Below are 27804 nucleotides of genomic sequence, written 5' to 3'. Positions count from 1 at the left end.
TAGCATCTTTTATTTGGAAAAATACTCCTTCATGGAACGACACAATGTACAAAACCTCTTAAATATTCTTTCTTTTTCGTCCCCCAAGTGCCTTTGCAAAGATCATCCATAACGAAGCGACTTAAATAAGCTCACAAATGTACAAGACAAAAAATAACACAAAATGCTTTAAATTAACTTAAATTAAATCGTAGTTCTTAAATCGTAACTTTTTATCCCTCCCTTTCGACTCTTGGAAATGCGTATGAGAATGGAGGTGAGAAAGGCGTCGAGGACAATACAATGAGGAGGACTCCAACAACAGGCCAGTATGGCCAAACATCCGCCGTCTGCTGCGCTTCCCGCGCCGCCGTGTGCGTGCAAATGTTGCAAAGAACCAAACATCATCGCATTACGGCACGAGACGGCGTCCCTTTTAATATTTCCCTGGTTTCATTTCGCTCCCCCCATTCCCGATGGGAGGCGGAACACAAAGCTAAGTTTACGTTTAACCGTAAACGCCACATTTTTCCTCGTAACCCCGCCGGTTTCTATCCCGCCAAGTTTCCAGTCGAGAACCAGCTCAGTCTGAATATCAGTTAAAGGTCTCAGTATCAGCAGCAGTCTTCGGGCGGGACTCCGACCCCCCGACGTTAGAGCAGCATCTCATCCAGGAGCATAAAAACTCTCCCAAACAGCAACTGGGCGAGCCCGTCGTTGGCACAATTACACCTGCGGACACAGAGACATGCTCGTTAGCGTGTTTGGTCGTCTATGACCTCATTGGTGCGTCTAGTCAGCAACGTTGTCATCATTAGTGCGTTTAGTCAGCAACGTTGTCGTCATTAGTGCGTTTAGTCAGCAACGTTGTCATCATTAGTGCGTTTAGTCAGCAACGTTGTCATCATTGATGTGTTTAGTCAGCAACATTGTCGTCATTAGTGCGTTTAGTTAGCAACGTTGTCGTCATTAGTGCGTTTAGTCAGCAACGTTGTCGTCATTAGTGCGTTTAGTCAGCAACGTTGTCATCATTAGTGCGTTTAGTCAGCAACATTGTCGTCATTAGTGCGTTTAGTCAGCAACATTGTCGTCATTAGTGCGTTTAGTCAGCAACATTGTCGTCATTAGAGCGTTTAGTCAGCAACGTTGTCATTAGTGCGTTTAGTCAGCAACGTTGTCGTCATTAGTGCGTTTAGTCAGCAACGTTGTCGTCATTAGTGCGTTTGGTCTGCAACATTGTCGTCATTAGTGAGTTTTGTCAGCAACATTGTCGTTAGCGTGTTTAGTCGCCAATATCATCATTGTCGCGTTGAGTCGCCTATGTCGTCGTTGTCATGTTTAGTCAGCAACATTGTCGTCATTAATGCGTTTAGTGAACAATGTTGGCGTATTTAGTCAGCAACATTGTCGTTAGCGTGTTTAGTCGCAAATATCGTTGTCGTGTTTAGTCGCCTATGTCGTCGTTGTCGTGTTTAGTTGCCTACGACATCATTAATGCGTTTAGTCAGCAATGTTGTCATTAGAGCATTTAGTCAGCAATGTCGTTGTTGGTGTATTTAGTCAGCAACGCCGTCATTGGTACGTTTAGTCAGCAACATCGTCGTTAGCGTGTTTAGTCGCCAATATCATTGTTGAGTTGCCTATGTCGTCATTGTTATGTTTAGTCGTCATTAGTGCGTTTAGTCAGCAACGTTGGTGTGTTTAGTCAGCAACATTGTCGTTAGCATGTTTAGTCGCCAATATCATCGTTGTCGTGTTTAGTCGACTATGTCGTCGTTGTTGTGTTTAGTCAGCAACATTGTCGTCGTTGTTGTGTTTAGTCAGCAACATTGTCGTCATTCGTGTGTTTAGTCAGCAACATTGTCGTTAGCGTGTTTAGTCGCCAATATTGTCGCGTTGAGTCGCCTATGTCGTCGTTGTCGTGTTTGGTCAGCAACATTGTCGTCATTAGTGCGTTTAGTCAGCAACATTGTCGTCATTAGTGCGTTTAGTCAGCAACATTGTCGTCATTAGTGCGTTTAGTCAGCAACATTGTCGTCATTAGTGCGTTTAGTCAGCAACATTGTCATCATTAGTGCGTTTAGTCAGCAACATTGTCGTCATTAGTGCGTTTAGTCAGCAACATTGTCGTCATTAGTGCGTTTAGTCAGCAACATTGTCGTCATTAGTGCGTTTATTCAGCAACATTGTCGTCATTAGTGCGTTTAGTCAGCAACATTGTCGTCATTAGTGCGTTTATTCAGCAACATTGTCGTCATTAGTGCGTTTAGTCAGCAACGTTGTCGTCATTAATGCGTTTAGTCAGCAACGTTGGCGTATTTAGTCAGCAACATTGTCGTTAGCGTGTTTAGTCGCAAATATCATCGTTGTCGTGTTTCGTCGCCAATGTCATCATTGTCGTGTTTAGTCGCCTATGTTGTCGTGTTTAGTTGCTTACGACATCATTAATGCGTTTGGTCAGCAATGTTGTTGTTGGTGTATTTAGTCAGCAACGCCGTCAGTAGTGCGTTTAGTCAGCAACATCGTCGTTAGCGTGTTTGGTCGCCAATATCATTGTTGAGTTGCCTATGTCGTCATTGTCATGTTTTGTCGTCAGTGCATTTAGTCAGCAACGTTGGCGTATTTAGTCAGCAACATTGTCGTTAGCATGTTTAGTTGCCAATATCATCGTTGTCGTGTTTAGTCGACTATGTCGTCGTTGTCGTGTTTAGTCAGCAACATTGTCGTCATTAGTGTGTTTAGTCAGCAACATTGTCATTAGCGTGATTAGTCGCCAATATCATCATTGTCGCGTTGAGTCGCCTATGTCGTCGTTGTCGTGTTTGGTCAGCAACATTGTCGTCATTAATGCGTTTAGTCAGCAACGTTGTCGTATTTAGTGCGTTTAGTCAGCAACGTTGGCGTATTTAGTTAGCAACATTGTCGTTACCATGTTTAGTCGCCAATATCATCGTTGTTGTGTTTAGTCGCCTACGACGTCATTAGTGTGTTTAGTCAGTAACGTTGTCATTAATGCATTTAGTCAGCAACGTCGTCATTAGTGTGTTTAGTCAGCAACGTTGGCGCTTTTAGTCAGAAACATTGTCGTTAGTGTGTTTAGTCGCCAATATCATCATTGTCGTGTTTAGTCGCCTATGTCTTGGTTGTTGTGTTTAGTCGCCTACGACGTCATTAGTGCGTTTAGTCAGTAACGTTGTCATTAATGCATTTAATCAGCAACGTCGTCATTAGTGTGTTTAGTCAGCAACGTTGGCGCTTTTAGTCAGAAACATTGTCGTTAGCGTGTTTAGTCGCCAATATCATCATTTCCGTGTTTAGTCGCCTATGTCTTGGTTGTCGTGTTTAGTCGCCTACGACGTCATTAGTGCGTTTAGTCAGCAACGTTGTCATTAGTGCGTTTAGTCAGCAACGTTGGCGTATTTAGTTAGCAACATTGTTGTTAGCGTGTTAAGTCGCCAATATCATCGTTGTCGTGTTTAGTCGCCTACGACGTCATTAGTGTGTTTAGTCAGCAACGTCGTCATTAGTGTGTTTAGTCATCAACGTCGTCATTAGTGTGTTTAGTCAGCAACGTTGTCATTAGTTAGCGTGTTTAGTCGCCAACATCATCGTTGTCGTGTTTAGTCGCCTATGACATCATTAGGGTGTTTAGTCAGCAACGTCGTCATTAGTGTATTTAGTCAGCAACGTCGTCATTAGTGTGTTTAGTCAGCAACGTCGTCATTAGGGTGTTTAGTCAGCAACGTCGTCATTAGGGTGTTTAGTCAGCAACGTCGTCATTAGGGTGTTTAGTCATCAACGTCGTTAGTTAGCGTGTTTAGTCGCCAATATCATCGTTGTTGTGTTTAGTCAGCAACGTTGTCGTTAGTTAGCGTGTTTAGTCGCCAATATCATCGTTGTTGTGTTTAGTCAGCAAACGCCGTCATTAGGGCGTTTAGTCGGCAATGTGGTCGTTAGCGTGTTTAGTCGGCAATAACATCATTGACGTGTTGAGTCGCCGTTGTCGTGTTTAGTCGCCTATGACGTCATTATTGCATTTAGTCAGCAACGTCATTAGTGTATTTAGTCAGCAACGTTGGTGTATTTAGTCAGCAACATTGTCGTTAGCATGTTTAGTCGCCAATATCTTCGTTGTGGTGTTTAGTCGCCTATGTCGTCGTGTTTAGTCGCCTACGACGTCATTAGTGAGTTTAGTCAGAAACGTCGTCATTAATGCATTTAATCAGCAACATCTTCGTCAATAGGGCGTTTAGTCAGCAACGTCGTTGTGGGTATGTTTAGTCAGCAACATTGTCGTTAGCTAGCGTGTTTAGTCGCCAATATCATCGTTGTCGTGTTTAGTCGGCAATATCATTGTCGTGTTGCCTATGTCGTCGTCGTCGTGTTTAGTTGCCTATGACGTCATTAGTGCATTTAGTCAGCAACGTTGTCATTAGGGTGTTTAGTCAGCAACATCATCGTTAGCGTGTTTAGTTGCCAATATTGTTGAGTTGCCTATGTCGTCGTTGTCGTGTTTAGTCGGCAATATCATTGTCGTGTTGCCTATGTCGTCGTCGTCGTGTTTAGTTGCCTATGACGTCATTAGTGTGTTTAGTCATCAACGTCGTCATTAGTGTGTTTAGTCAGCAACGTTGTCGTTAGTTAGCGTGTTTAGTCGCCAATATCATCGTTGTCGTGTTTAGTCGCCTATGACATCATTAGGGTGTTTAGTCAGCAACGTCGTCATTAGTGTATTTAGTCAGCAACGTCGTCATTAGTGTGTTTAGTCAGCAACGTCGTCATTAGGGTGTTAAGTCAGCAACGTCGTCACTAAGGTGTTTAGTCAGCAACGTCGTCACTAAGGTGTTTAGTCAGCAACGTCGTCATTAGGGTGTTTAGTCATCAACGTCGTCATTAGTGTGTTTAGTCAGCAACGTTGTCGTTAGTTAGCGTGTTTAGTCGCCAATATCATCGTTGTTGTGTTTAGTCAGCAACGTTGTCGTTAGTTAGCGTGTTTAGTCGCCAATATCATCGTTGTTGTGTTTAGTCAGCAAATGCTGTCATTAGGGCGTTTAGTCGGCAACATGGTCGTTAGCGTGTTTAGTCGGCAATATCATCATTGACGCGTTGAGTCGCCGTTGTGGTGTTTAGTCGCCTATGACGTCATTGCATTTAGTCAGCAACGTCATTAGGGTGTTTAGTCAGCAACGTTGGCATATTTAGTAAACAACATAGTTGTTAGCATGTTTAGTCGCCAATATCTTCGTTGTGGTGTTTAGTCGCCTATGTCGTCGTGTTTAGTCGCCTACGACGTCATTAGTGCGTTTAGTCAGCAACGTCGTCATTAATGCATTTAATCAGCAACATCTTCGTCAATAGGGCGTTTAGTCAGCAACGTCGTTGTTGGTGTGTTTAGTCAGCAACATTGTCGTTAGTTAGCGTGTTTAGTCGCCAATATCATCGTTGTCGTGTTTAGTCGGCAATATCATTGTCGTGTTGCCTATGTCGTCGTCGTCGTGTTTAGTTGCCTATGACGTCATTAGTGTGTTTAGTCAGCAACGTTGTCATCATTATTGCATTTAGTCAGCAACGTTGTTGTTGGTGTGTTTAGTCAGCAACATTGTCGTTAGTTAGCGTGTTTAGTCGCCAATATCATCGTTGTCGTGTTTAGTCGGCAATATCATTGTCGTGCTGCCTATGTCGTCGTCGTCGTGTTTAGTTGCCTATGACGTCATTAGTGTGTTTAGTCAGCAACGTTGTCATTAGTGTGTTTAGTCAGCAACGTCGTCATTAGTGTGTTTAGTCAGCAACGTTGTCGTTAGTTAGCGTGTTTAGTCGCCAATATCATCGTTGTCGTGTTTAGTCAGAAAATGCCGTCATTAGGGCGTTTAGTCGGCAACATGGTCGTTAGCGTGTTTAGTCGGCAATATCATCATTGACGCGTTGAGTCGCCGTTGTGGTGTTTAGTCGCCTATGACGTCATTATTGCATTTAGTCAGCAACGTCATTAGGGTGTTTAGTCAGCAACGTTGGTGTATTTAGTCAGCAACATTGTCGTTAGCATGTTTAGTCGCCAATATCTTCGTTGTGGTGTTTAGTCGCCTATGTCGTCGTGTTTAGTCGCCTACGACGTCATTAGTGCGTTTAGTCATCAACGTCGTCATTAATGCATTTAATCAGCAACATCTTTGTCAATAGTGCGTTTAGTCAGCAACATTGTCATCATTAGTGCGTTTAGTGAGCAACGTCGTCATTAATGCATTTAATCAGCAACATCTTCGTCAATAGGGCGTTTAGTCAGCAACATTGTCATCATTAGGGCGTTTAGTCAGCAACGTCGTCGTTAGTGTGTTTAGTCAGCAACATTGTCGTTAGTTAGCGTGTTTAGTTGCCAATATCATCGTTGTTGTGTTTAGTCAGCAAACGCCGTCATTAGGGCGTTTAGTCGGCAATGTGGTCGTTAGCGTGTTTAGTCGGCAATAACATCATTGACGTGTTGAGTCGCCGTTGTCGTGTTTAGTCGCCTATGACGTCATTATTGCATTTAGTCAGCAACGTCATTAGTGTATTTAGTCAGCAACGTTGGTGTATTTAGTCAGCAACATTGTCGTTAGCATGTTTAGTCGCCAATATCTTCGTTGTGGTGTTTAGTCGCCTATGTCGTCGTGTTTAGTCGCCTACGATGTCATTAGTGAGTTTAGTCAGAAACGTCGTCATTAATGCATTTAATCAGCAACATCTTCGTCAATAGGGCGTTTAGTCAGCAACGTCGTTGTGGGTGTGTTTAGTCAGCAACATTGTCATCATTATTGCATTTAGTCAGCAACGTTGTTGTTGGTGTGTTTAGTCAGCAACATTGTCGTTAGTTAGCGTGTTTAGTCGCCAATATCATCGTTGTCGTGTTTAGTCGGCAATATCATTGTCGTGTTGCCTATGTCGTCGTCGTCGTGTTTAGTTGCCTATGACGTCATTAGTGTGTTTAGTCAGCAACGTTGTCATTAGTGTGTTTAGTCAGCAACGTCGTCATTAGTGCGTTTAGTCAGCAACATTGTCATCATTAGTGCGTTTAGTGAGCAACGTCGTCATTAATGCATTTAATCAGCAACATCTTTGTCAATAGGGCGTTTAGTCAGCAACATTGTCATCATTAGGGCGTTTAGTCAGCAACGTCATCGTTAGTGTGTTTAGTCAGCAACATTGTCGTTAGTTAGTGTGTTTAGTCGCCAATATCATCGTTGTTGTGTTTAGTCAGCAAACGCCGTCATTAGGGCGTTTAGTCGGCAATGTGGTCGTTAGCGTGTTTAGTCGGCAATAACATCATTGACGTGTTGAGTCGCCGTTGTCGTGTTTAGTCGCCTATGACGTAATTATTGCATTTAGTCAGCAACGTCATTAGTGTATTTAGTCAGCAACGTTGGTGTATTTAGTCAGCAACATTGTCGTTAGCATGTTTAGTCGCCAATATCTTCGTTGTGGTGTTTAGTCGCCTATGTCGTCGTGTTTAGTCGCCTACGACGTCATTAGTGAGTTTAGTCAGAAACGTCGTCATTAATGCATTTAATCAGCAACATCTTCGTCAATAGGGCGTTTAGTCAGCAACGTCGTTGTGGGTGTGTTTAGTCAGCAACATTGTCATCATTATTGCATTTAGTCAGCAACGTTGTTGTTGGTGTGTTTAGTCAGCAACATTGTCGTTAGTTAGCGTGTTTAGTCGCCAATATCATCGTTGTCGTGTTTAGTCGGCAATATCATTGTCGTGTTGCCTATGTCGTCGTCGTCGTGTTTAGTTGCCTATGACGTCATTAGTGTGTTTAGTCAGCAACGTTGTCATTAGTGTGTTTAGTCAGCAACGTTGTCATTAGTGCGTTTAGTCAGCAACATTGTCATCATTAGTGCGTTTAGTGAGCAACGTCGTCATTAATGCATTTAATCAGCAACATCTTTGTCAATAGGGCGTTTAGTCAGCAACATTGTCATCATTAGGGCGTTTAGTCAGCAACGTCATCGTTAGTGTGTTTAGTCAGCAACATTGTCGTTAGTTAGTGTGTTTAGTCGCCAATATCATCGTTGTTGTGTTTAGTCAGCAAACGCCGTCATTAGGGCGTTTAGTCGGCAATGTGGTCGTTAGCGTGTTTAGTCGGCAATAACATCATTGACGTGTTGAGTCGCCGTTGTCGTGTTTAGTCGCCTATGACGTCATTATTGCAGTTAGTCAGCAACGTCATTAGTGTATTTAGTCAGCAACGTTGGTGTATTTAGTCAGCAACATTGTCGTTAGCATGTTTAGTCGCCAATATCTTCGTTGTGGTGTTTAGTCGCCTACGACGTCATTAGTGCGTTTAGTCAGCAACGTCGTCATTAATGCATTTAATCAGCAACATCTTCGTCAATAGGGCGTTTAGTCAGCAACGTCGTTGTGGGTGTGTTTAGTCAGCAACATTGTCGTTAGTTAGCGTGTTTAGTCGCCAATATCATCGTTGTCGTGTTTAGTCGGCAATATCATTGTCGTGTTGCCTATGTCGTCGTCGTCGTGTTTAGTTGCCTATGACGTCATTAGTGCATTTAGTCAGCAACGTTGTCATTAGGGTGTTTAGTCAGCAACATCATCGTTAGCGTGTTTAGTTGCCAATATTGTTGAGTTGCCTATGTCGTCGTTGTCGTGTTTAGTTGCCTATGACGTCATAAGTGCGTTTAGTCAGCAACATCATCGTTAGCGTGTTTAGTTGCCAATATCATTGTTGAGTTGCCTGTCGTCGTTGTCGTGTTTAGTTGCCTACGACGTCATTAGTGCGTTTAGTCAACAACGCCGTCATTAGTGCGTTTAGTCAGCAACATCATCGTTAGCGTGTTTAGTTGCCAATATCATCGTTGAGTTGCCTATGTCGTCGTTGTCGTGTTTAGTTGCCTACGACGTCATTAGTGCGTTTAGTCAGCAACATCATCGTTAGCGTGTTTAGTTGCCAATATCATCGTTGAGTTGCCTATGTCGTCGTTGTCGTGTTTAGTTGCCTACGACGTCATTAGTGCGTTTAGTCAGCAACATCATCGTTAGCGTGTTTAGTTGCCAATATTGTTGAGTTGCCTATGTCGTCGTTGTCGTGTTTAGTTGCCTATGACGTCATAAGTGCGTTTAGTCAGCAACATCATCGTTAGCGTGTTTAGTTGCCAATATCATCGTTGAGTTGCCTGTCGTCGTTGTCGTGTTTAGTTGCCTACGACGTCATTAGTGCGTTTAGTCAACAACGCCGTCATTAGTGCGTTTAGTCAGCAACATCATCGTTAGCGTGTTTAGTTGCCAATATCATCGTTGAGTTGCCTATGTCGTCGTTGTCGTGTTTAGTTGCCTACGACGTCATTAGTGCGTTTAGTCAGCAACATCATCGTTAGCGTGTTTAGTTGCCAATATCATCGTTGAGTTGCCTATGTCGTCGTTGTCGTGTTTAGTTGCCTACGACGTCATTAGTGCGTTTAGTCAGCAACATCATCGTTAGCGTGTTTAGTTGCCAATATCATCGTTGAGTTGCCTATGTCGTCGTTGTCGTGTTTAGTTGCCTACGACGTCATTAGTGCGTTTAGTCAGCAACGTTGGCGTATTTAGTCAGCAACATTGTCGTTACCGTATCATCGTTGTCGTGTTTAGTCACCAACGACGTCATTAGTGTGTTTCGTCAGCAACGTCGTCATTAGCGCGTTTAATCAGCAACGTCGTTGTTGCCGTGTTTAGTCACCAACGACGTCATTAGTGTGTTTAGTCAGCAACAATGTCATTGGTGTGTTCAGTCGCCAACGTGGTGGTTAGCATGTTTAGTCACAAACGACGTCAGTGCATTTAGTCAGCAACATTGTTGTTGGCGTATTTAGTCCGCAACATCGTCGTTAGCGTGTTTAGTTGCCAATATAATCGTTGTCGTGTTTAATTAGCAACATCACCGTTTTTTTTAGTCTACGTCATCATTAGTGCGTTTAGTCAACAACAACGTGGTTGCCGTTTTCAGTCGCCAATGTCGTCGTTATTATGTTTAGTCAGCAACATCGCCGTTGGCGTGTTTATCGGCGATGTCGTGTTTAGTCGCCAACATCATCGTCAGTGCGTTTAGTCAGCAAAATTGTTGTTGCCGTGTTTAGTCGCCAATGTCGTCGTTGCAGCTTTTAGTCGGCAACGTCATCATTTGCATGATTAGTCCCCAATGTCAACAGCGGGGTTTTTAGTCGCCAATGTCGTCGTTATCGTGTTTAGTCAGCAACACCGTCGTTGGATTGTTTAGTCGCCACCGTTGTGTATATTCAGCAACATTGTCGTTGGGGTGTTTGGTTGCCAACGTCGTTTTTGCCGTGTTCAGTCCCCAATGTCGTCGTTATTGTGTTTAGTCAGCAACATCGTCGTTGGCGTGTTTATCGGCAATGTCGTTGATGTTGTGTTTAGTCGCCAACATCATCGTCAGTGCGTTTAGTCAGCAAAATTGTTGTTGCCGTGTTTATTCGCCAACGTCGTTGTTGCAGCTTTTAGTCGACAACGTTATCATTTGCATGATTAGTCCCCAATGTCAACGGCGGGGTTTTTAGTCGCCAATGTTGTCGTTGTTGTCGTGTTTAGTCAGCAACACCGTCGTTGGATTGTCTAGTCGCCACCGTTGTGTATATTCAGCAACATTGTCATTGGGGTGTTTGGTTGCCAACGTCGTTTTTGCCGTGTTATGTCGTCGTTATTGTGTTTAGTCAGCAACATCGTCGTTGGCGTGTTTATCGGCAATGTCGTTGATGTCGTGCTTAGTCGCCAACATCATCGTCAGTGCGTTTAGTCAGCAAAATTGTTGTTGGTGTGTTTAGTCGCCAATGTCGTCGTTGCAGCTTTAAGTCGGCAACGTCATCATTTGCATGATTAGTCCCCAATGTCAACGGCGGGGTTTTTAGTCGCCAATGTCGTTGTTGTCGTGTTTAGTCAGCAACACCGTCGTTGGATTGTTTAGTCGCCACCGTTGTGTATATTCAGCAACATTGTCGTTGGGGTGTTTGGTTGCCAACGTCGTTTTTGCCGTGTTCAGTCCCCAATGTCGTCGTTATTGTGTTTAGTCAGCAACATGGTCGTTGGCGTGTTTATCGACAATGTCGTTGATGTCGTGTTTAGTCGCCAACATCATCGTCAGTGCGCGTTGATGTCGTGTTTAGTCGCCAACATCATCGTCAGGGCGTTTAGTCAGCAAAATGGTTGTTGGTGTCTTTAGTCGCCAATGTCGTCGTTGCAGCTTTTAGTCGGCAACGTCATCATTTGCATGATTAGTCCCCAATGTCAACGGCGGGGTTTTTAGTCGCCAATGTCGTTGTTGTCGTGTTTAGTCAGCAACACCGTCGTTGGATTGTTTAGTCGCCACCGTTGTGTATATTCAGCAACATTGTTGTTGGGGTGTTTGGTTGCCAACGTCGTTTTTGCCGTGTTCAGTCCCCAATGTCGTCGTTATTGTGTTTAGTCAGCAACATGGTCGTTGGCGTGTTTATCGGCAATGTCGTTGATGTCGTGCTTAATCGCCAACATCATCGTCAGTGCGTTTAGTCAGCAAAATTGTTGTTGGTGTGTTTAGTCGCCAATGTCGTCGTTGCAGCTTTTAGTCGGCAACGTCATCATTTGCATGATTAGTCCCCAATGTCAACGGCGGGGTTTTTAGTCGCCAATGTCGTTGTTGTCGTGTTAAGTCAGCAACACCGTCGTTGGATTGTTTAGTCGCCACCGTTGTGTATATTCAGCAACATTGTCGTTGGGGTGTTTGGTTGCCAACGTCGTTTTTGCCGTGTTCAGTCCCCAATGTCGTCGTTATTGTGTTTAGTCAGCAACATGGTCGTTGGCGTGTTTATCGGCAATGTCGTTGATGTCGTGTTTAGTCACCAACATCATCGTCAGTGCGATTAATCAGCAAAATGGTTGTTGGTGTGTTTAGTCGCCAATGTCGTCGTTGCAGCTTTTAGTCGGCAACGTCATCATTTGCATGATTAGTCCCCAATGTCAACGGCAGGGTTTTTAGTCGCCATTGTCGTCGTTGTCGTGTTTAGTCAGCAACACCGTCGTTGGATTGTTTAGTCGCCACCGTTGTGTATATTCAGCAACATTGTCGTTGGGGTGTTTGGTTGCCAACGTCGTTTTTGCCGTGTTATGTCGTCGTTATTGTGTTTAGTCAGCAACATCGTCGTTGGCGTGTTTATCGGCAATGTCGTTGATGTCGTGCTTAGTCGCCAACATCATCGTCAGTGCGTTTAGTCAGCAAAATTGTTGTTGGTGTGTTTAGTCGCCAATGTCGTCGTTGCAGCTTTAAGTCGGCAACGTCATTTGCATGATTAGTCCCCAATGTCAACGGCGGGGTTTTTAGTCGCTAATGTCGTCGTTATCGTGTTTAGTCAGCAACACCGTCGTTGGATTGTTTAGTCGCCACCGTTGTGTATATTCAGCAACATTGTCGTTGGGGTGTTTGGTTGCCAACGTCGTTTTTGCCGTGTTCAGTCCCCAATGTCGTCGTTATTGTGTTTAGTCAGCAACATGGTCGTTGGCGTGTTTATCGACAATGTCGTTGATGTCGTGTTTAGTCGCCAACATCATCGTCAGTGCGATTAATCAGCAAAATGGTTGTTGGTGTGTTTAGTCGCCAATGTCGTCGTTGCAGCTTTTAGTCGGCAACGTCATCATTTGCATGATTAGTCCCCAATGTCAACGGCAGAGTTTTTAGTCGCCATTGTCGTCGTTGTCGTGTTTAGTCAGCAACACCGTCGTTGGATTGTTTAGTCGCCACCGTTGTGTATATTCAGCAACATTGTCGTTGGGGTGTTTGGTTGCCAACGTCGTTTTTGCCGTGTTCAGTCCCCAATGTCGTCGTTATTATGTTTAGTCAGCAATATCGTCGTTGGCGTGTTTATCGGCAATGTCGTTGATGTTGTGTTTAGTCGCCAACATCATCGTCAGTGTGATTAGTCAGCAAAATTGTTGTTGCCGTGTTTAGTCGCCAATGTCGTCGTTGCAGCTTTTAGTCGGCAACGTCATCATTTGATGATTAGTCCCCAATGTCAACAGCGGGGTTTTTAGTCGCTAATGTCGTCGTTATCGTGTTTAGTCAGCAACACCGTCGTTGGATTGTTTATTCGCCACCGTTGTGTATATTCAGCAACATTGTCGTTGGGGTGTTTGGTTGCCAACGTCGTTTTTGCCGTGTTCAGTCCCCAATGTCGTCGTTATTATGTTTAGTCAGCAACATCGTCGTTGGCGTGTTTATCGGCAATGTCGTTGATGTTGTGTTTAGTCGCCAACATCATCGTCAGTGCGTTTAGTCAGCAAAATGGTTGTTGGTGTGTTTAGTCGCCAATGTCGTCGTTGCAGCTTTTAGTCGGCAACGTCATCATTTGCATGATTAGTCCCCAATGTCAACGGCAGGGTTTTTAGTCGCCAATGTCGTCGTTGTTGTATTTAGTCAGCAACACCGTCGTTGGATTGTTTAGTCGCCACCGTTGTGTATATTCAGCAACATTGTCGTTGGGGTGTTTGGTTGCCAACGTCGTTTTTGCCGTGTTCAGTCCCCAATGTCGTCGTTATTGTGTTTAGTCAGCAACATCGTCGTTGGCGCGTTTATCGGCAATGTCGTTGATGTTGTGTTTAGTCGCCAACATCATCGTCAGTGCGTTTAGTCAGCAAAATGGTTGTTGGTGTGTTTAGTCGCCAATGTCGTCGTTGCAGCTTTTAGTCGGCAACGTCATCATTTGCATGATTAGTCCCCAATGTCAACGGCGGGGTTTTTAGTCGCCAATGTCGTCGTTGTTGTATTTAGTCAGCAACACCGTCGTTGGATTGTTTAGTCGCCACCGTTGTGTATATTCAGCAACATTGTCGTTGGGGTGTTTGGTTGCCAACGTCGTTTTTGCCGTGTTATGTCGTCGTTATTGTGTTTAGTCAGCAACATCGTCGTTGGCGTGTTTATCGGCAATGTCGTTGATGTCGTGCTTAGTCGCCAACATCATCGTCAGTGCGTTTAGTCAGCAAAATTGTTGTTGGTGTGTTTAGTCGCCAATGTCGTCGTTGCAGCTTTAAGTCGGCAACGTCATTTGCATGATTAGTCCCCAATGTCAACGGCGGGGTTTTTAGTCGCTAATGTCGTCGTTATCGTGTTTAGTCAGCAACACCGTCGTTGGATTGTTTAGTCGCCACCGTTGTGTATATTCAGCAACATTGTCGTTGGGGTGTTTGGTTGCCAACGTCGTTTTTGCCGTGTTCAGTCCCCAATGTCGTCGTTATTGTGTTTAGTCAGCAACATGGTCGTTGGCGTGTTTATCGACAATGTCGTTGATGTCGTGTTTAGTCGCCAACATCATCGTCAGTGCGATTAATCAGCAAAATGGTTGTTGGTGTGTTTAGTCGCCAATGTCGTCGTTGCAGCTTTTAGTCGGCAACGTCATCATTTGCATGATTAGTCCCCAATGTCAACGGCAGAGTTTTTAGTCGCCATTGTCGTCGTTGTCGTGTTTAGTCAGCAACACCGTCGTTGGATTGTTTAGTCGCCACCGTTGTGTATATTCAGCAACATTGTCGTTGGGGTGTTTGGTTGCCAACGTCGTTTTTGCCGTGTTCAGTCCCCAATGTCGTCGTTATTATGTTTAGTCAGCAATATCGTCGTTGGCGTGTTTATCGGCAATGTCGTTGATGTTGTGTTTAGTCGCCAACATCATCGTCAGTGTGATTAGTCAGCAAAATTGTTGTTGCCGTGTTTAGTCGCCAATGTCGTCGTTGCAGCTTTTAGTCGGCAACGTCATCATTTGATGATTAGTCCCCAATGTCAACAGCGGGGTTTTTAGTCGCTAATGTCGTCGTTATCGTGTTTAGTCAGCAACACCGTCGTTGGATTGTTTATTCGCCACCGTTGTGTATATTCAGCAACATTGTCGTTGGGGTGTTTGGTTGCCAACGTCGTTTTTGCCGTGTTCAGTCCCCAATGTCGTCGTTATTATGTTTAGTCAGCAACATCGTCGTTGGCGTGTTTATCGGCAATGTCGTTGATGTTGTGTTTAGTCGCCAACATCATCGTCAGTGCGTTTAGTCAGCAAAATGGTTGTTGGTGTGTTTAGTCGCCAATGTCGTCGTTGCAGCTTTTAGTCGGCAACGTCATCATTTGCATGATTAGTCCCCAATGTCAACGGCAGGGTTTTTAGTCGCCAATGTCGTCGTTGTTGTATTTAGTCAGCAACACCGTCGTTGGATTGTTTAGTCGCCACCGTTGTGTATATTCAGCAACATTGTCGTTGGGGTGTTTGGTTGCCAACGTCGTTTTTGCCGTGTTCAGTCCCCAATGTCGTCGTTATTATGTTTAGTCAGCAACATCGTCGTTGGCGCGTTTATCGGCAATGTCGTTGATGTTGTGTTTAGTCGCCAACATCATCGTCAGTGCGTTTAGTCAGCAAAATTGTTGTTGCCGTGTTTAGTTGCCAATGTCGTCGTTGCAGCTTTTAGTCGGCAACGTCATCATTTGCATGTTTAGTCCCCAACGTCAACGGCGGGGTTTTTGTCGTGTATATTCAGCGACATTGTCGTTGGGGTGTTTAGTCGCCAACGTCAGCAACATGGTCATTGCAGTGTTAGGTCGCCAACGTCGTCGTTGCTGTGTTTAGTCGCCAACGTTGCCTTTAGCGTGTTTGCTCGCCAACGTTGTGTTGAGTCAGTTTAGTGGTAGGACGACTCACCTCAGTTGCAATAATACATTCGTCCTTCTCCTCCGACATGACAAACACAGATTTGTACTTGTTGTCCGCACATGCAGACGTTTCTGGGCTACTCTTTTCCGATGCGTCGCTGTTTGGGGACAGAAGAAGAAGAAACGTCAGCTTCAGCCGCAACCTGGTCCATGTGACGCGGACGTGCTCCTACCATTTTAAACGCTTGCTGTGTTTCTCCTCGAACTCAAAGGAGTCCGAGGAGGAGGCCTCCAACATGGCGTCCTTGGCGGCCTGCTCATGGTTGACCTCCTGTACCAGGTTGTAGTCGGCTGGCGGTTGCCGGCTCTTGTAGCTCCTCCTGTCGGGGGAAGTTCCCTCGTCTGGGTCACTACTGCACAAGTCCATCTTCTTGTTGATATTTTTGACGCCTGGCGTTGGCACGACGCTGATCCCTAGGTCCCAGTCGCCCCGTTGACAATTGTTGGTGATGTTGTTGATCGTTTCCCCATCGCCGACAACTTCTACCGGACCATCGCGCTGCGATTTGGATCGGAAGAACCCGACCAGCACGGCGCATCCCGCCAGCAGCAGAAGCACCAGGGCCACGCCGGAGCCCACAGCCATCCAAGGTACCTCAGAGCCACGGATGGCGGCGTGTTCCGGTAGCAGGAACTGGCAGTTCCGTCCTCCGTAGCCCGGGACGCAAGCACAGACATAGCGGTTGTTCCTCTCATGGCAGGTGGCGCCATTGTGGCACGGGTTGTGCTCGCAGCGGCTGATGGGCGAGCTGCAGTTGCGACCCGTGTATCCCGGCGGGCAAGTACAGGTGTAGCCGTTGACTCCTTCCTCGCAGGTACCGCCATTCTGGCAAGGGTACATGGAGCACTCGTCACCGGTGTGGTCGCAGTTCATGCCCGTGAAGCCGTCAGGACACTGGCACAGGTACGAGTTGACCAGGTCCACGCAGCGAGCACCTGTGAACACGAGGACAGGGGTGTTAGCGCTAGTCCTGACGAAAATGAAAGCACCACTAGGGGTCACTCTCACCGTTTGAGCAAGGACTGGAGGTGCAGTGGTCGATCTTCTTCTCGCAGTTGAAGCCCGCGTAGCCGGTGGGGCACTGGCAGAAGTAACCACCCTCGGGGTTGTCACTGCAGCGGCCGCCGTTGGAACACGGACCGTCTGCGCACGTCATTGCGCTCAGTTCACAGTTGTTGCCGTAGAAACCATGAGGACACGTGCAGGTGTAGGTGTTCTCCAGGTCCTGCCAGAGGAGAACAGAAGGAGCGTCATGGTCTGGTGACTTCCTCCCTCCCTCTTTGAGAAAACCGGAGTGGACTTACGGCACAGCTCCCGCCGTTTCGGCACGGGTTTCCGGTGCATTCGTTGACTTGTAACTCGCAGCTGGCGCCGGTGAAGCCGGGCCTGCAGGAGCAGGTGTAGCTGCCCTGACCCGTGTTGCTACAGGTGGCGCCATTCATGCACGGCTTGTGGTGAGTACAGTAGTTGAGGTCTGCACAGACACGTGAGGGTTAGCATGCTGGAAGACTTCTTTACGTTTTTTTGCCAACTAATCTTGTCTAAGGTCATCCAAACAAAACATTTACTGTAATGTCTGAACGTTATATGAATGCGTATGTTCCTCTTCACGTCTTCAGGCGAGTCAGTCCCTCTAGGACAGGGGTCGGCAACCTTTACCACTCAAAGAGCCATTTTGACCCGTTTCACAAATTAAAGAAAACAATGGGAGCCACAAAACTCTTTTGAAATTTAAAATGAAATAACACTGCATACAAAGTTTTTTTTTGCTTTGTGCTATGTATAAACCAGGGGTCTGAGAAAGTTTAATGTTTTATATGAATGCCGCTTGACAGCGTCATACTTGCCAACCTTCACGATTTTTCCGGGAGATTCCCGTAATTCAGGGCTACTATCCTTTCGAAAGTCTACTGATTTTCACCTAATCAACACTAATAAGGGCGTGCCGTGATGGCACTGCCATTAGCGCCCTCTACAGCCTGTACTAACATCGTGCCAGCCCGGTTACATGTAGTATGTGGCCTCTGCCTGCACTCGTAAGTGACTGCTCAACAGCGATACAGGTTACACTGAGGGTGCCGATATAAACAACTTTAACACTTTTACCAATATGCGCCACACTGTGAACCCACACCAAACAAGAATGACAAACACATTTTGGGAGAACATCCGCACCGTAACACAACGTAAACACAACAGAACAAATACCCAGAATCCCATGCATCCCTAACTCTTGCGGGCTACATTATACACCCCTGCTACCACCCAACCCCGCCCCCACCCAAACCCTGCTCCCTCACACATCAACCCCCACTCTGTGCGTCGGTTGAGGTGAAGAGTTAGGGCTGCATGGGATTCTGGGTATTGGTTCTGTTGTGTTACGGTGCGGATGTTCTCCCGAAATGTGTTTGTCATTCTTGTTTGATGTGGGTTCACAGTGTGGCGCATTATTAGTAAGAGTGTTAAAGTTTTTTATACAGCCACCGTCAGTGTAACCTGTGTGGTTGTTGACCAAGTATGCCTTGCTGTCACTTACGTGTGCAAGCAGAAGCCCCATACAACGTGTGGCTGGGCCGGCACGCTGTTTTTATTGGGCGCTAAATGCTGGACCATCACGGCAAGTTCGAGAGAACAGTTGCCTTGACGATCATAGTCTGCCGGAAAAATCGGGAGGGTTGACAAGTATGACGCTGTCACGCGCCATTCATATAAAACCCGCGGGCCGCACTAACATTCAATTTAGCCCACCTCAACCGTGCGTCGGTTGAGGTGGGCGGGGTTGGGTGGTAGCGGGGGTGTATAATGTAGCCCGGAAAAGTTAGGGATGCATGGGATTCTGGGTATTTGTTCTGTTGTGTTAATGTTGTGTTACGGTGCGGATGTTCACATTGTGGCGCATATTAGTAAGCGTGTTAGAGTTGTTTAAATCGCCACCCTCAGTGTAACCTGTATGGTTGTTGACCAAGTATGGCTTGCAGTCACTTACGTGCGTAGGCAGAAACCCCACACAACATGTGACTGGGCCGGCACGCAAATAGTATGGTAACAAAAGCTGACGCGAAGACAGGCTGTAAAGGACATTAAAGGCAGTGCTATCACGGCACGCCCTCACTATTGTTGTCCTGGTGAAAATCGGAGAATGGTTACTCCGGGAGATTTTCGGGAGAGGCACTGTAATTCGGAAGTCTCCCGGAAAATTCGGGCGGGGGGGGGGTTGGCAAGCAAGCAGCTGAGCCGCATCAGAGTGATCAAAGAGCCGCGGGTAGCAGACCCCTGCTCTAAGAATTAGTCGCAAACACACTAATTCAACCAATCCTCGCAAAATATACGCAACCTTGCATCTTTGTCCAATGTCCACTACTTCCCTGCAGTTTTTGTCAAGTCAATGTCATTTCAAAACAATTAAATCACCTGCAATGCATGATGGGGGGGGAAAACAAAACAATTCCAGGTGTAAACCGGGCGCTCACCTTGGTTGCAGAACAGCCCCCCCCAGCCCTCCTGACAGTTGCACTGCCAGGGCTGCTGGCAGGTGCCGTGGAGGCAGCCCGGGTAGCGGATGCACTCGTCGCAGTAGCGCCCCTTGAAGCCCACGCGGCACCTGTGGAGAGAGCGGCACGCAGGTAAGAGCGGGGCACTTGAGGCCACGCCCCCCCCACCCCCCTCAAACCCCTTTCCCGGCGAACCTTACTTGCACTCTCCGGGTTTCTCGCAGAAGCCGTGCTCGTCGTCGCAGCCCGGCAGGCAGATGGCTGCAAAGGAAGGAGACGAGAATCAACCACGGACTGAGGTATGAAAACCATACCAAGTAAAATAGTAAAAGTATTACAATAAATGAAGAACCACATGAACGCAGTCAACATTGACGCCGTGAGTTACTTTAGTACTGTTGGCGACACTCTCTCTGATAACACAAGTGTTTTGATAGGAGAATCGATACTACAGCCTGAATATCTGGTATCGATATTTTAGTATCGATCCGCACCTCAGTATCCCCCGCGACTTTTTTCTACTTCGATATAAAGAAATGTGTGTGTGTGTTCTGGCAATGCTTACTTAATGGGGACATCGCTCTGTTTACACAGTCACCTTTAGGCATACTTGCCAACCTTGAGACCTCCGATTTCGGGAGGTGGGGGGCGGGGGGCGTGGTCAGGGGTGGGGCGGGGCGTGGTTAAGAGGGGAGGAGTATATTGACAGCTAGAATTCACCAAGTCAAGTATTTCATACATATACAGGTAAAAGCCAGTAAATTAGAATATTTTGAAAAACTTGATTTATTTCAGTAATTGCATTCAAAAGGTGTAACTTGTACATTATATTTATTCATTGCACACAGACTGATGCATTCAAATGTTTATTTCATTTAATTTTGATGATTTGAAGTGGCAACAAATGAAAATCCAAAATTCCGTGTGTCACAAAATTAGAATATTACTTAAGGCTAATACAAAAAAGGGATTTTTAGAAATGTTGGCCAACTGAAAAGTATGAAAATGAAAAATATGAGCATGTACAATACTCAATACTTGGTTGGAGCTCCTTTTGCCTCAATTACTGCGTTAATGCGGCGTGGCATGGAGTCGATGAGTTTCTGGCACTGCTCAGGTGTTATGAGAGCCCAGGTTGCTCTGATAGTGGCCTTCAACTCTGGCATTCTGCATCTTCCTTTTCACAATACCCCACAGATTTTCTATGGGGCTAAGGTCAGGGGAGTTGGCGGGCCAATTTAGAAGAGAAATACCATGGTCCGTAAACCAGGCACGGGTAGATTTTGCGCTGTGTGCAGGCGCCAAGTCCTGTTGGAACTTGAAATCTCCATCTCCATAGAGCAGGTCAGCAGCAGGAAGCATGAAGTGCTCTAAAACTTGCTGGTAGACGGCTGCGTTGACCCTGGATCTCAGGAAACAGAGTGGACCGACACCAGCAGATGACATGGCACCCCAAACCATCACTGATGGTGGAAACTTTACACTAGACTTCAGGCAACGTGGATCCTGTGCCTCTCCTGTCTTCCTCCAGACTCTGGGACCTCGATTTCCAAAGGAAATGCAAAATTTGCATGGTTGGGTGATGGTTTGGGGTGCCATGTCATCCGCTGGTGTCGGTCCACTCTGTTTCCTGAGATCCAGGGTCAACGCAGCCGTCTACCAGCAAGTTTTAGAGCACTTCATGCTTCCTGCTGCTGACCTGCTCTATGGAGATGGAGATTTCAAGTTCCAACAGGACTTGGCGCCTGCACACAGCGCAAAATCTACCCGTGCCTGGTTTACGGACCATGGTATTTCTCTTCTAAATTGGCCCGCCAACTCCCCTGACCTTAGCCCCATAGAAAATCTGTGGGGTATTGTGAAAAGGAAGATGCAGAATGCCAGACCCAAAAACGCAGAAGAGTTGAAGGCCACTATCAGAGCAACCTGGGCTCTCATAACACCTGAGCAGTGCCAGAAACTCATCGACTCCATGCCACGCCGCATTAACGCAGTAATTGAGGCAAAAGGAGCTCCAACCAAGTATTGAGTATTGTACATGCTCATATTTTTCATTTTCATACTTTTCAGTTGGCCAACATTTCTAAAAATCCCTTTTTTGTATTAGCCTTAAGTAATATTCTAATTTTGTGACACACGGAATTTTGGATTTTCATTTGTTGCCACTTCAAATCATCAAAATTAAATGAAATAAACATTTGAATGCATCAGTCTGTGTGCAATGAATAAATATAATGTACAAGTTACACCTTTTGAATGCAATTACTGAAATAAATCAAGTTTTTCAAAATATTCTAATTTACTGGCTTTTACCTGTGTATATATATCCTGAAAATATGCAAACAAAACTGTGTTTAGATAATTGATACTTCAAACTTGCATAAATAAATCTTAAGGAATATAACATAACTTGGCTTCTGAGAGCTTCAAAATGTAATGAATAAAATGCTAAAGTCTGTCGGTGTGTTTATAAGTGCAGACTCGGTTGTGCAAAACGAGGGTTTTAAACACATGCTGAACGTGCTTGAGCCACGTTACGACATCCCGTCGCGCACCCACTTCAGCGATAAGATTGTGCCAGATCTTTATGAGCAGGAGAAGAAAAAAGTTGTGGATGAACTATCCCGAGCATCATCTGTTGCGCTCATGACAGACGGGTGGACGTCCAGCGGAACTATAAGCGCTCACTTCATCACAGCAGACTGGGAGATGAGAAGACACGCCCCCTCTACGAGAGTCACCTTGCGCAGGTGCTGACACAAGCAGTGGAGGAATGGAAGATAAAGATATCCCAGTCACACGTGATAATGCCAAAAATCAAATAATTACAGAGAATGAGGCAGGACTGGGACCAAAGATAGGTGCTTTGCACATGTAGTGAATTTGGCATCACAGAAGGGAATCTCAGTCAATAGGATGGAGCGCCTCTTTGGGAGGATCAGGAAGGTTTCTTACTTCCACCCAAGCACAACAGCTGCTCATGTGCTCAAGACAAAGCAAGAAATGCTAAAGCTGCCTGCTCATACATGATGTCCCAACGAGGTGGAACTCCACTTATGATATGTTGGAGCAGCAGGCAGCTATATACCGTATTTTCCGCACTATTAGCCGCACCTAAAAACCACAAATTTTCTCAAAAGCTGACAGTGCGCCTTTTAACCCGGTGCGCTTTATATATGGATAAATATTAAGATTCATTTTCATAAAGTTTCGATCTCGCAACTTCGGTAAACAGCCGCCATCTTTTTTCCCGGTAGAACAGGAAGCGCTTCTTCTTCTACGCAAGCAACCGCCAAGGTAAGCACCCGCCCCCATAGAACAGGAAGCGCTTCTTCTTCTACTGTAAGCAACCACCCGCCCGCGTAGAAGAAGAAAAAGCGCGCGGATATCACCGTACGTTTCATTTCCTTTGTGTGTTTACATCTGTAAAGACCACAAAATGGCTCCTACTAAGCGTCAGGGATCCGGTTTATGAAAAGACGCAATCTCTCCATCCACACACGGATTACTATTTCACAGCAACTGATATTCCTGTGAAACGCACTGTGGATACAACGGGAGCACGTACGGTGAATATTCGCACCACAGGGAATAAGAAGTCATCCTTCACTGTGGTTCTAGCTTGCCATGCTAATGGCCAGAAACTTCCACCCATGATGATATTCAAAAGGAAGACCTTGCCAAAAGAGACCTTTCCAGCCGGCGTCATCATAAAAAGCTAACTCGAAGGGATGGATGAAGAAAAGATGAGCGAGTGGTTAAGGTAAGTTTAAGTTTACGCGAAGAGGCCGGGTGGCTTTTTTCACACAGCTCTGTCCATGTTGATATACGTATGTTTGTGATTGCACATTTGCGTACATTTTGGGAGTGAACAGAGTTGTTAGAACGCTGGTTTTTAATATATTATTCAAGTTTGACTGACCTATCTGACTGTTTTTTTGACATTCCTTTAGCGCAGTTAGATGCGGCTTACAACACCGGGCGGCTTATAGGTGGACAAAGTTGTGAAATATGCCGTTCATTGAAGGCGCGGCTTTTAACCCAGGGCGCCTTATGGTGCGGAAAATACGGTACTCTGCATTGACCCACAACACCCTGAAGACAAATGTCACCCTGTCTGATGATGATGTGAGAGTGGCAGGTGAGGTCCTCCAGGTGCTTAAACCCCTCAAAAGTGTTCCATCTCTACTGAGCACTGAAACTTCACCATCTGTGTCAATGATCCTGCCACTGAAAACAAGTATTCTACAATCCATGGCTCCAAGTGTGGAAGACAGCAGCATCACTCCAGATGTCAGGCTTTATTTCACTACCTATGTTTCAAGGAAGATGATGTGCCTTCTTATGTTGCACTTTAACTTGTTTTTTAATTCATGGTCATTGGTCCAAGTTTAAAGAAAGGAGGAATGCCTTTTTATGTTGCACTGTTTTTCATTAATTATGTTAAAAGGAAAATAAAAATGTATGTCAAGTTGATCAACAGATTGTATTATTCTCCAGTGCAATAACAGTACTGAAATGAAGGCAAAAAGGGCATTAATGGGAGCTTTAAAAAAAAAAAAAAGAAGTAACTAGTTACTTTTCACAGTAACGCATTACTTTTTGGTGTAAGTAACTGAGTTAGTAACTGAGTTACTTTTGAAATAAAGTAACTAGTAACTGTAACTAGTTACTGGTTTTCAGCAACTAACCCAACACTGGTCCTCAGTAGTCACGTACAAATGTGTGTGACTACTGAGGACCAGAGGTGTGGACTCGAGTCACATGACTTGGACTCGAGTCAGACTCGAGTCATGAATTTGATGACTTTAGACTCGACTTGACAAAATGTAAAAAGACTTGCAACTCGACTTAGACTTTAACATCAATGACTTGTGACTTCACTTGGACTTGAGCCTTTTGAATTGACATGACTTGACATGACTTGCTACTTTCCCCAAAACCCAAAGATGAAAAAGTTATTCGGGAGCGCTCCGTATTTTTCATCGTGTACGTGTCTATCAGCGTTGCGTGTGTCAGCTGGTGTGCCAATCAAATTACATCTACTTTGTTTTCATCACACAGCATTCATCCAATCAAATTGCAGGACAACCAAGGAAGAAGACATGTCCAAACCACACGCCAGTGAACAAAAAATGATACCTAAAATAATTTTGTTTGGGTATAAAAATTACGAGGTGGTCAACACAAAACGGTTTGCAGTATGCAACACATGCGGTTCGAAAATTACTGATGGAGAGGCAACAACTTCCAACTTTGTCCGGCATTTGAAGTTGCACAAAGAACGGTAAGTTTTGAATGTAAGATAACGTTTATTGGCTAAGTAACGTGACTTTTATTTGCTGTGTAGTTAAATCAGTGAGGCTGTAAACTCACTGCTAACGTTATAACGTTATTGCAAACACGGGAATCTGTTGCAGTTCACTACCTTATTCATACTTTTTGTTCAGTGATTTTTTTTAAGCAGGGTTACGTTAGTCAATATATCACACGTAACGTTAGACGGCGGTCAGCAGCACCGCGTATTTTAGCCACCTAAAAAAAGACAAAAATAGTAAAATAAAGGTCAGTTAAAATGTATACTATATTATGAATATGTGTACCGTTTTAGCTAGCTTTCTGACATACTGTTGGTTGTTTACCTCAGTGGTCCCCAACCACCGGGCCGCGGCCCGGTACTGGTCCGTGGATCGATTGGTATCGGGCCGCACAAGAATTTTATTTTATTTTTTATTTTTTTTAATTAAATCAACATAAAAAACACAAGATACACTTACAAGTAGTGCACCAACCCAAAACAACTCTCCCCCCCCTTTTGTTCTGGGCATTGAACATGAAGACTCTTCCTTCACTGTTCCGAGTGGCCATGAGAGTCTTGGCAGTGCCTGCCTCCAGTGCTCCAGTGGAGCGAGTTTTCAGCCATGGTGGCATCATACTACGCCCCCATCGTGCACAAATGACTGACAGACTCTTGGCTAATTTGGTCTTTTGCAAATGCAATGCAGCATAGGGCCCTGACATATAAAAAGTACAACTTTTTTGTTATGTTCACGTATATGTCATGTTTTTTCAATGTTAACACTTTTGTACAAATAAGTACATTTGGCACTTTATTTTTCAATGTGTTTGTTCTGTAAAGGAATGAGTTAATGTTTAAAATGACTGGTTAATAGTGCTATTATAAAGTGCAATGTCAGCACAATTTTCTTTCCTGCAATTTAAAATGCACTTGTTTTAATAAATAAATACAGCGTTTGAAAAGCATACACAATCTGTGTTAATATATTAGTCTGTGGTTAAAAGGACTTGAAAGGACTCGAAACTCAAAATGCAGGACTTAGGACTTGACTTGAGACTTTCCAGTCTTGACTTTGGACTTGACTCGGGGCTTGCCTGTCTTGACTCGGACTTGAGGGCAAAGACTTGAGACTTACTTGTGACTTGCAAAACAATGACTTGGTCCCACCTCTGCTGAGGACCATTTAAAAAAAATGAAAAAAAAAAATGTGTATGAATTATGCAAAATGATTTAAATGTAGTCCCCATGAACTATATGAAGTCTTTTTTCCCCCAGGGTCCACAGTAAAAATGATCAGCACATTACTTCATCAATCCAGAGATCTAAAGACGTGTATGAGCTAACTGGCCAGTGGACATTTTACACCATTTTTTTTTAAGCCTCCACAACCTGTAGAAAGGCTGGTCCCTACAAGTCACGAACAACAACTTGGTCCCCGTTCCAAATGATAACCAGTATGTGTGTGTGTGTGTGAGTGAGTGATTGACCCCCTCGACCCCGCCCCCCAGCTACTGTCGTTTTTTTCTTCTTCGCTGCGGGTCAGAACTCTTTTATTCCCCTACACACACACACACACACACACACACACACACACACACACACACACACTCATGCACCGGTCCAGAGAAAAGTGGACAGCTGGCGGGTGTGTTGCCAGTGGGGGGACAGCTGCTCCATTGTCTCCTCTCTGCCGGCAGCTGCCCACTTCAAACAATGGCCCCTCCCCCCCGCCGGCGCCTCCGCCAATGGCAGAACCCGAACCCGGCAGCCAATCAGGCGGCGGCGTGGCAATTTATGGCACGCGTGACATTATTCCCTGAAAGTTTCCTTGGAATAAATCAAGGGGTGCCTCTCGGCGCGGGGGCCCGACCCCTCCCGAAGGACAAGAAACGACAAAACGTATCACTTTCGTAGGCGAAGGGGGGGGGAGGGGGCACACTCACGTTCGGTGCAGTACTGTCCCTTCCATCCGGCGTCGCAGGTGATCTCCCCGCGCTCGCCGCAGGTGAAGTGTCCGAAAGCGTCGTCCCTGGGCCGGCAGAAGACGGAGCAGCCGTCCCCGTAGTAGTGCTCGTCGCACACGAACCGATACGAGTACTTCAGCTCGGTCCTGCCCGCCGTGTGGAGGTCCTGGGACCAGTCCTCCCCCACCGTGAGGTGCCTCTGCGTGGTCATGGTGCTGATCACCCGGTCTGGGTTCTCTAAGGGAGGGGGGACAGGGTTCAGGGACTGCGTTCGGGGACTCTGCGTGCGTCAGGGTCCTACCTGTGGACAGGTCGTCTCTCTGGTCCGTGTGCAGAGCTTCGATGATGAGCGAGAAGGTCCCCTGGGGAGACAAGAGGCTTGGTGAGGCAGGTGGTCCCACATCAGCCGGGGGAAGGGGGGGGGAGGGGGGATTAAAAACACTTACCGGCCACGTGAAGCCGAAATTGATCCTGATGGGGTTGCTGAAGGAGCTCTCCGGCACCACGTCGGGGACCTGGAAGGAGTTGGAGCCCAGCACGGGGGTCACGGCGCCCCCGTACGTGCAGGGGGGCTCCGGGGAGGCGTTGGGCTGGTAGTGCTTGAGGCACACCCGGAAGAAGGTCTGACACTCGCACTGCTGGAAGGAGGAGGCGGGTGACCCCCGCCCGCAGCAGTTCTTGTTGCCCTGCACGCCCTTCTTGTTGAGGAACTCCTGCAGCTTCAACTCGAACACACCCGAGCACAAACCCTAAAAGGGGGGGGGCGATGTAGGGGATTAGGCTCGTGGTTGTGTATGGGGGCGGCGGAAAAGGGGGGGGTCTTACCTGACTCAACAACATGGACGCCACAGCCAGGCCCAGCAGCATCTTCAATAAATACATCATAAATAAGAAATAAATAGGAGTCAAAGTCCTCCTCCTCGTCTCTAGTCCCGCATGGAGGAGCTGCACACCTTCATGTCCCAAACGGGTAAATCCCAAACTTTGTCCTTAGGAGGAGCCGGCGCGGCGGGACTTTCTGGAGAGATATATATATATATATATACGACCCCCCCAAAAAAAAAGTGGTCCGGCGTTGTTGTAATCCCCAAAAGCAAAGATGGCCTCCTTTGTGCGGAGGCAGGAGAAGACGCGTGTCACTGATCCAACATCTTCCTCCTCGTCTTCCTCTTTGTCCTCCTCCCGCTTCCTGCGTCAAGTGCTTCTCCGGCCCGCCGCGCCCGCAGCCGCTTTTATACCGCCAGACTCTTGCTATGGTAATAACATGCAAATGGGCCCTCCGCCTCCTCCTCCTCCTCCCAAGCTGGCCCCACAATGCAAGGAGCCTCCGCCTCCTCCTCCTCCTCCTCCTCACATGGAGTCTGGTGTGAGGACTAAA

The 27804-nt window shown here is 46.0% G+C and overlaps 1 protein-coding gene across 1 annotated transcript; it reads right to left on the bottom strand.

Annotated features, from left to right (window-relative positions):
• Window positions 1–27604, bottom strand: dla (deltaA). The gene is made up of 11 exons (XM_061984314.2): window positions 27252–27604; window positions 26873–27175; window positions 26728–26788; window positions 26406–26663; window positions 19364–19424; window positions 19143–19273; window positions 16977–17146; window positions 16681–16897; window positions 15845–16607; window positions 15661–15769; window positions 1–711 (listed from the first exon to the last, which is right to left on the bottom strand). The coding sequence occupies exons 1-11, from the start codon at window positions 27309–27311 to the stop codon at window positions 706–708; spliced, it is 2139 nt and encodes a 712-aa protein (XP_061840298.1). The 5' UTR covers window positions 27312–27604; the 3' UTR covers window positions 1–705.
• Between the last annotated feature and the right edge of the window lie 200 nt (window positions 27605–27804).

This window comes from Nerophis lumbriciformis, linkage group LG25 (genome assembly GCF_033978685.3).
Source record: "Nerophis lumbriciformis linkage group LG25, RoL_Nlum_v2.1, whole genome shotgun sequence".
NCBI lineage: Eukaryota > Metazoa > Chordata > Actinopteri > Syngnathiformes > Syngnathidae > Nerophis > Nerophis lumbriciformis.
The sequence above is the reverse complement of the archived record's forward strand: the minus strand, read 5'-3'. Positions and strand labels throughout refer to the sequence as shown.

Bases quoted from the DNA above. Each gene is read 5' to 3' on its own strand.
- dla (XM_061984314.2), bottom strand. From the start codon at position 27,311: ATGATGTATTTATTGAAGATGCTGCTGGGCCTGGCTGTGGCGTCCATG. The intron at 19,274-19,363 runs GTAAGGTTCGCC...CTCTCTCCACAG, and splicing joins GAGAAACCCGGAGAGTGCAA to GTGCCGCGTGGGCTTCAAGG. The intron at 16,608-16,680 runs GTGAGAGTGACC...TCGTGTTCACAG, and splicing joins CTCCAGTCCTTGCTCAAACG to GTGCTCGCTGCGTGGACCTG.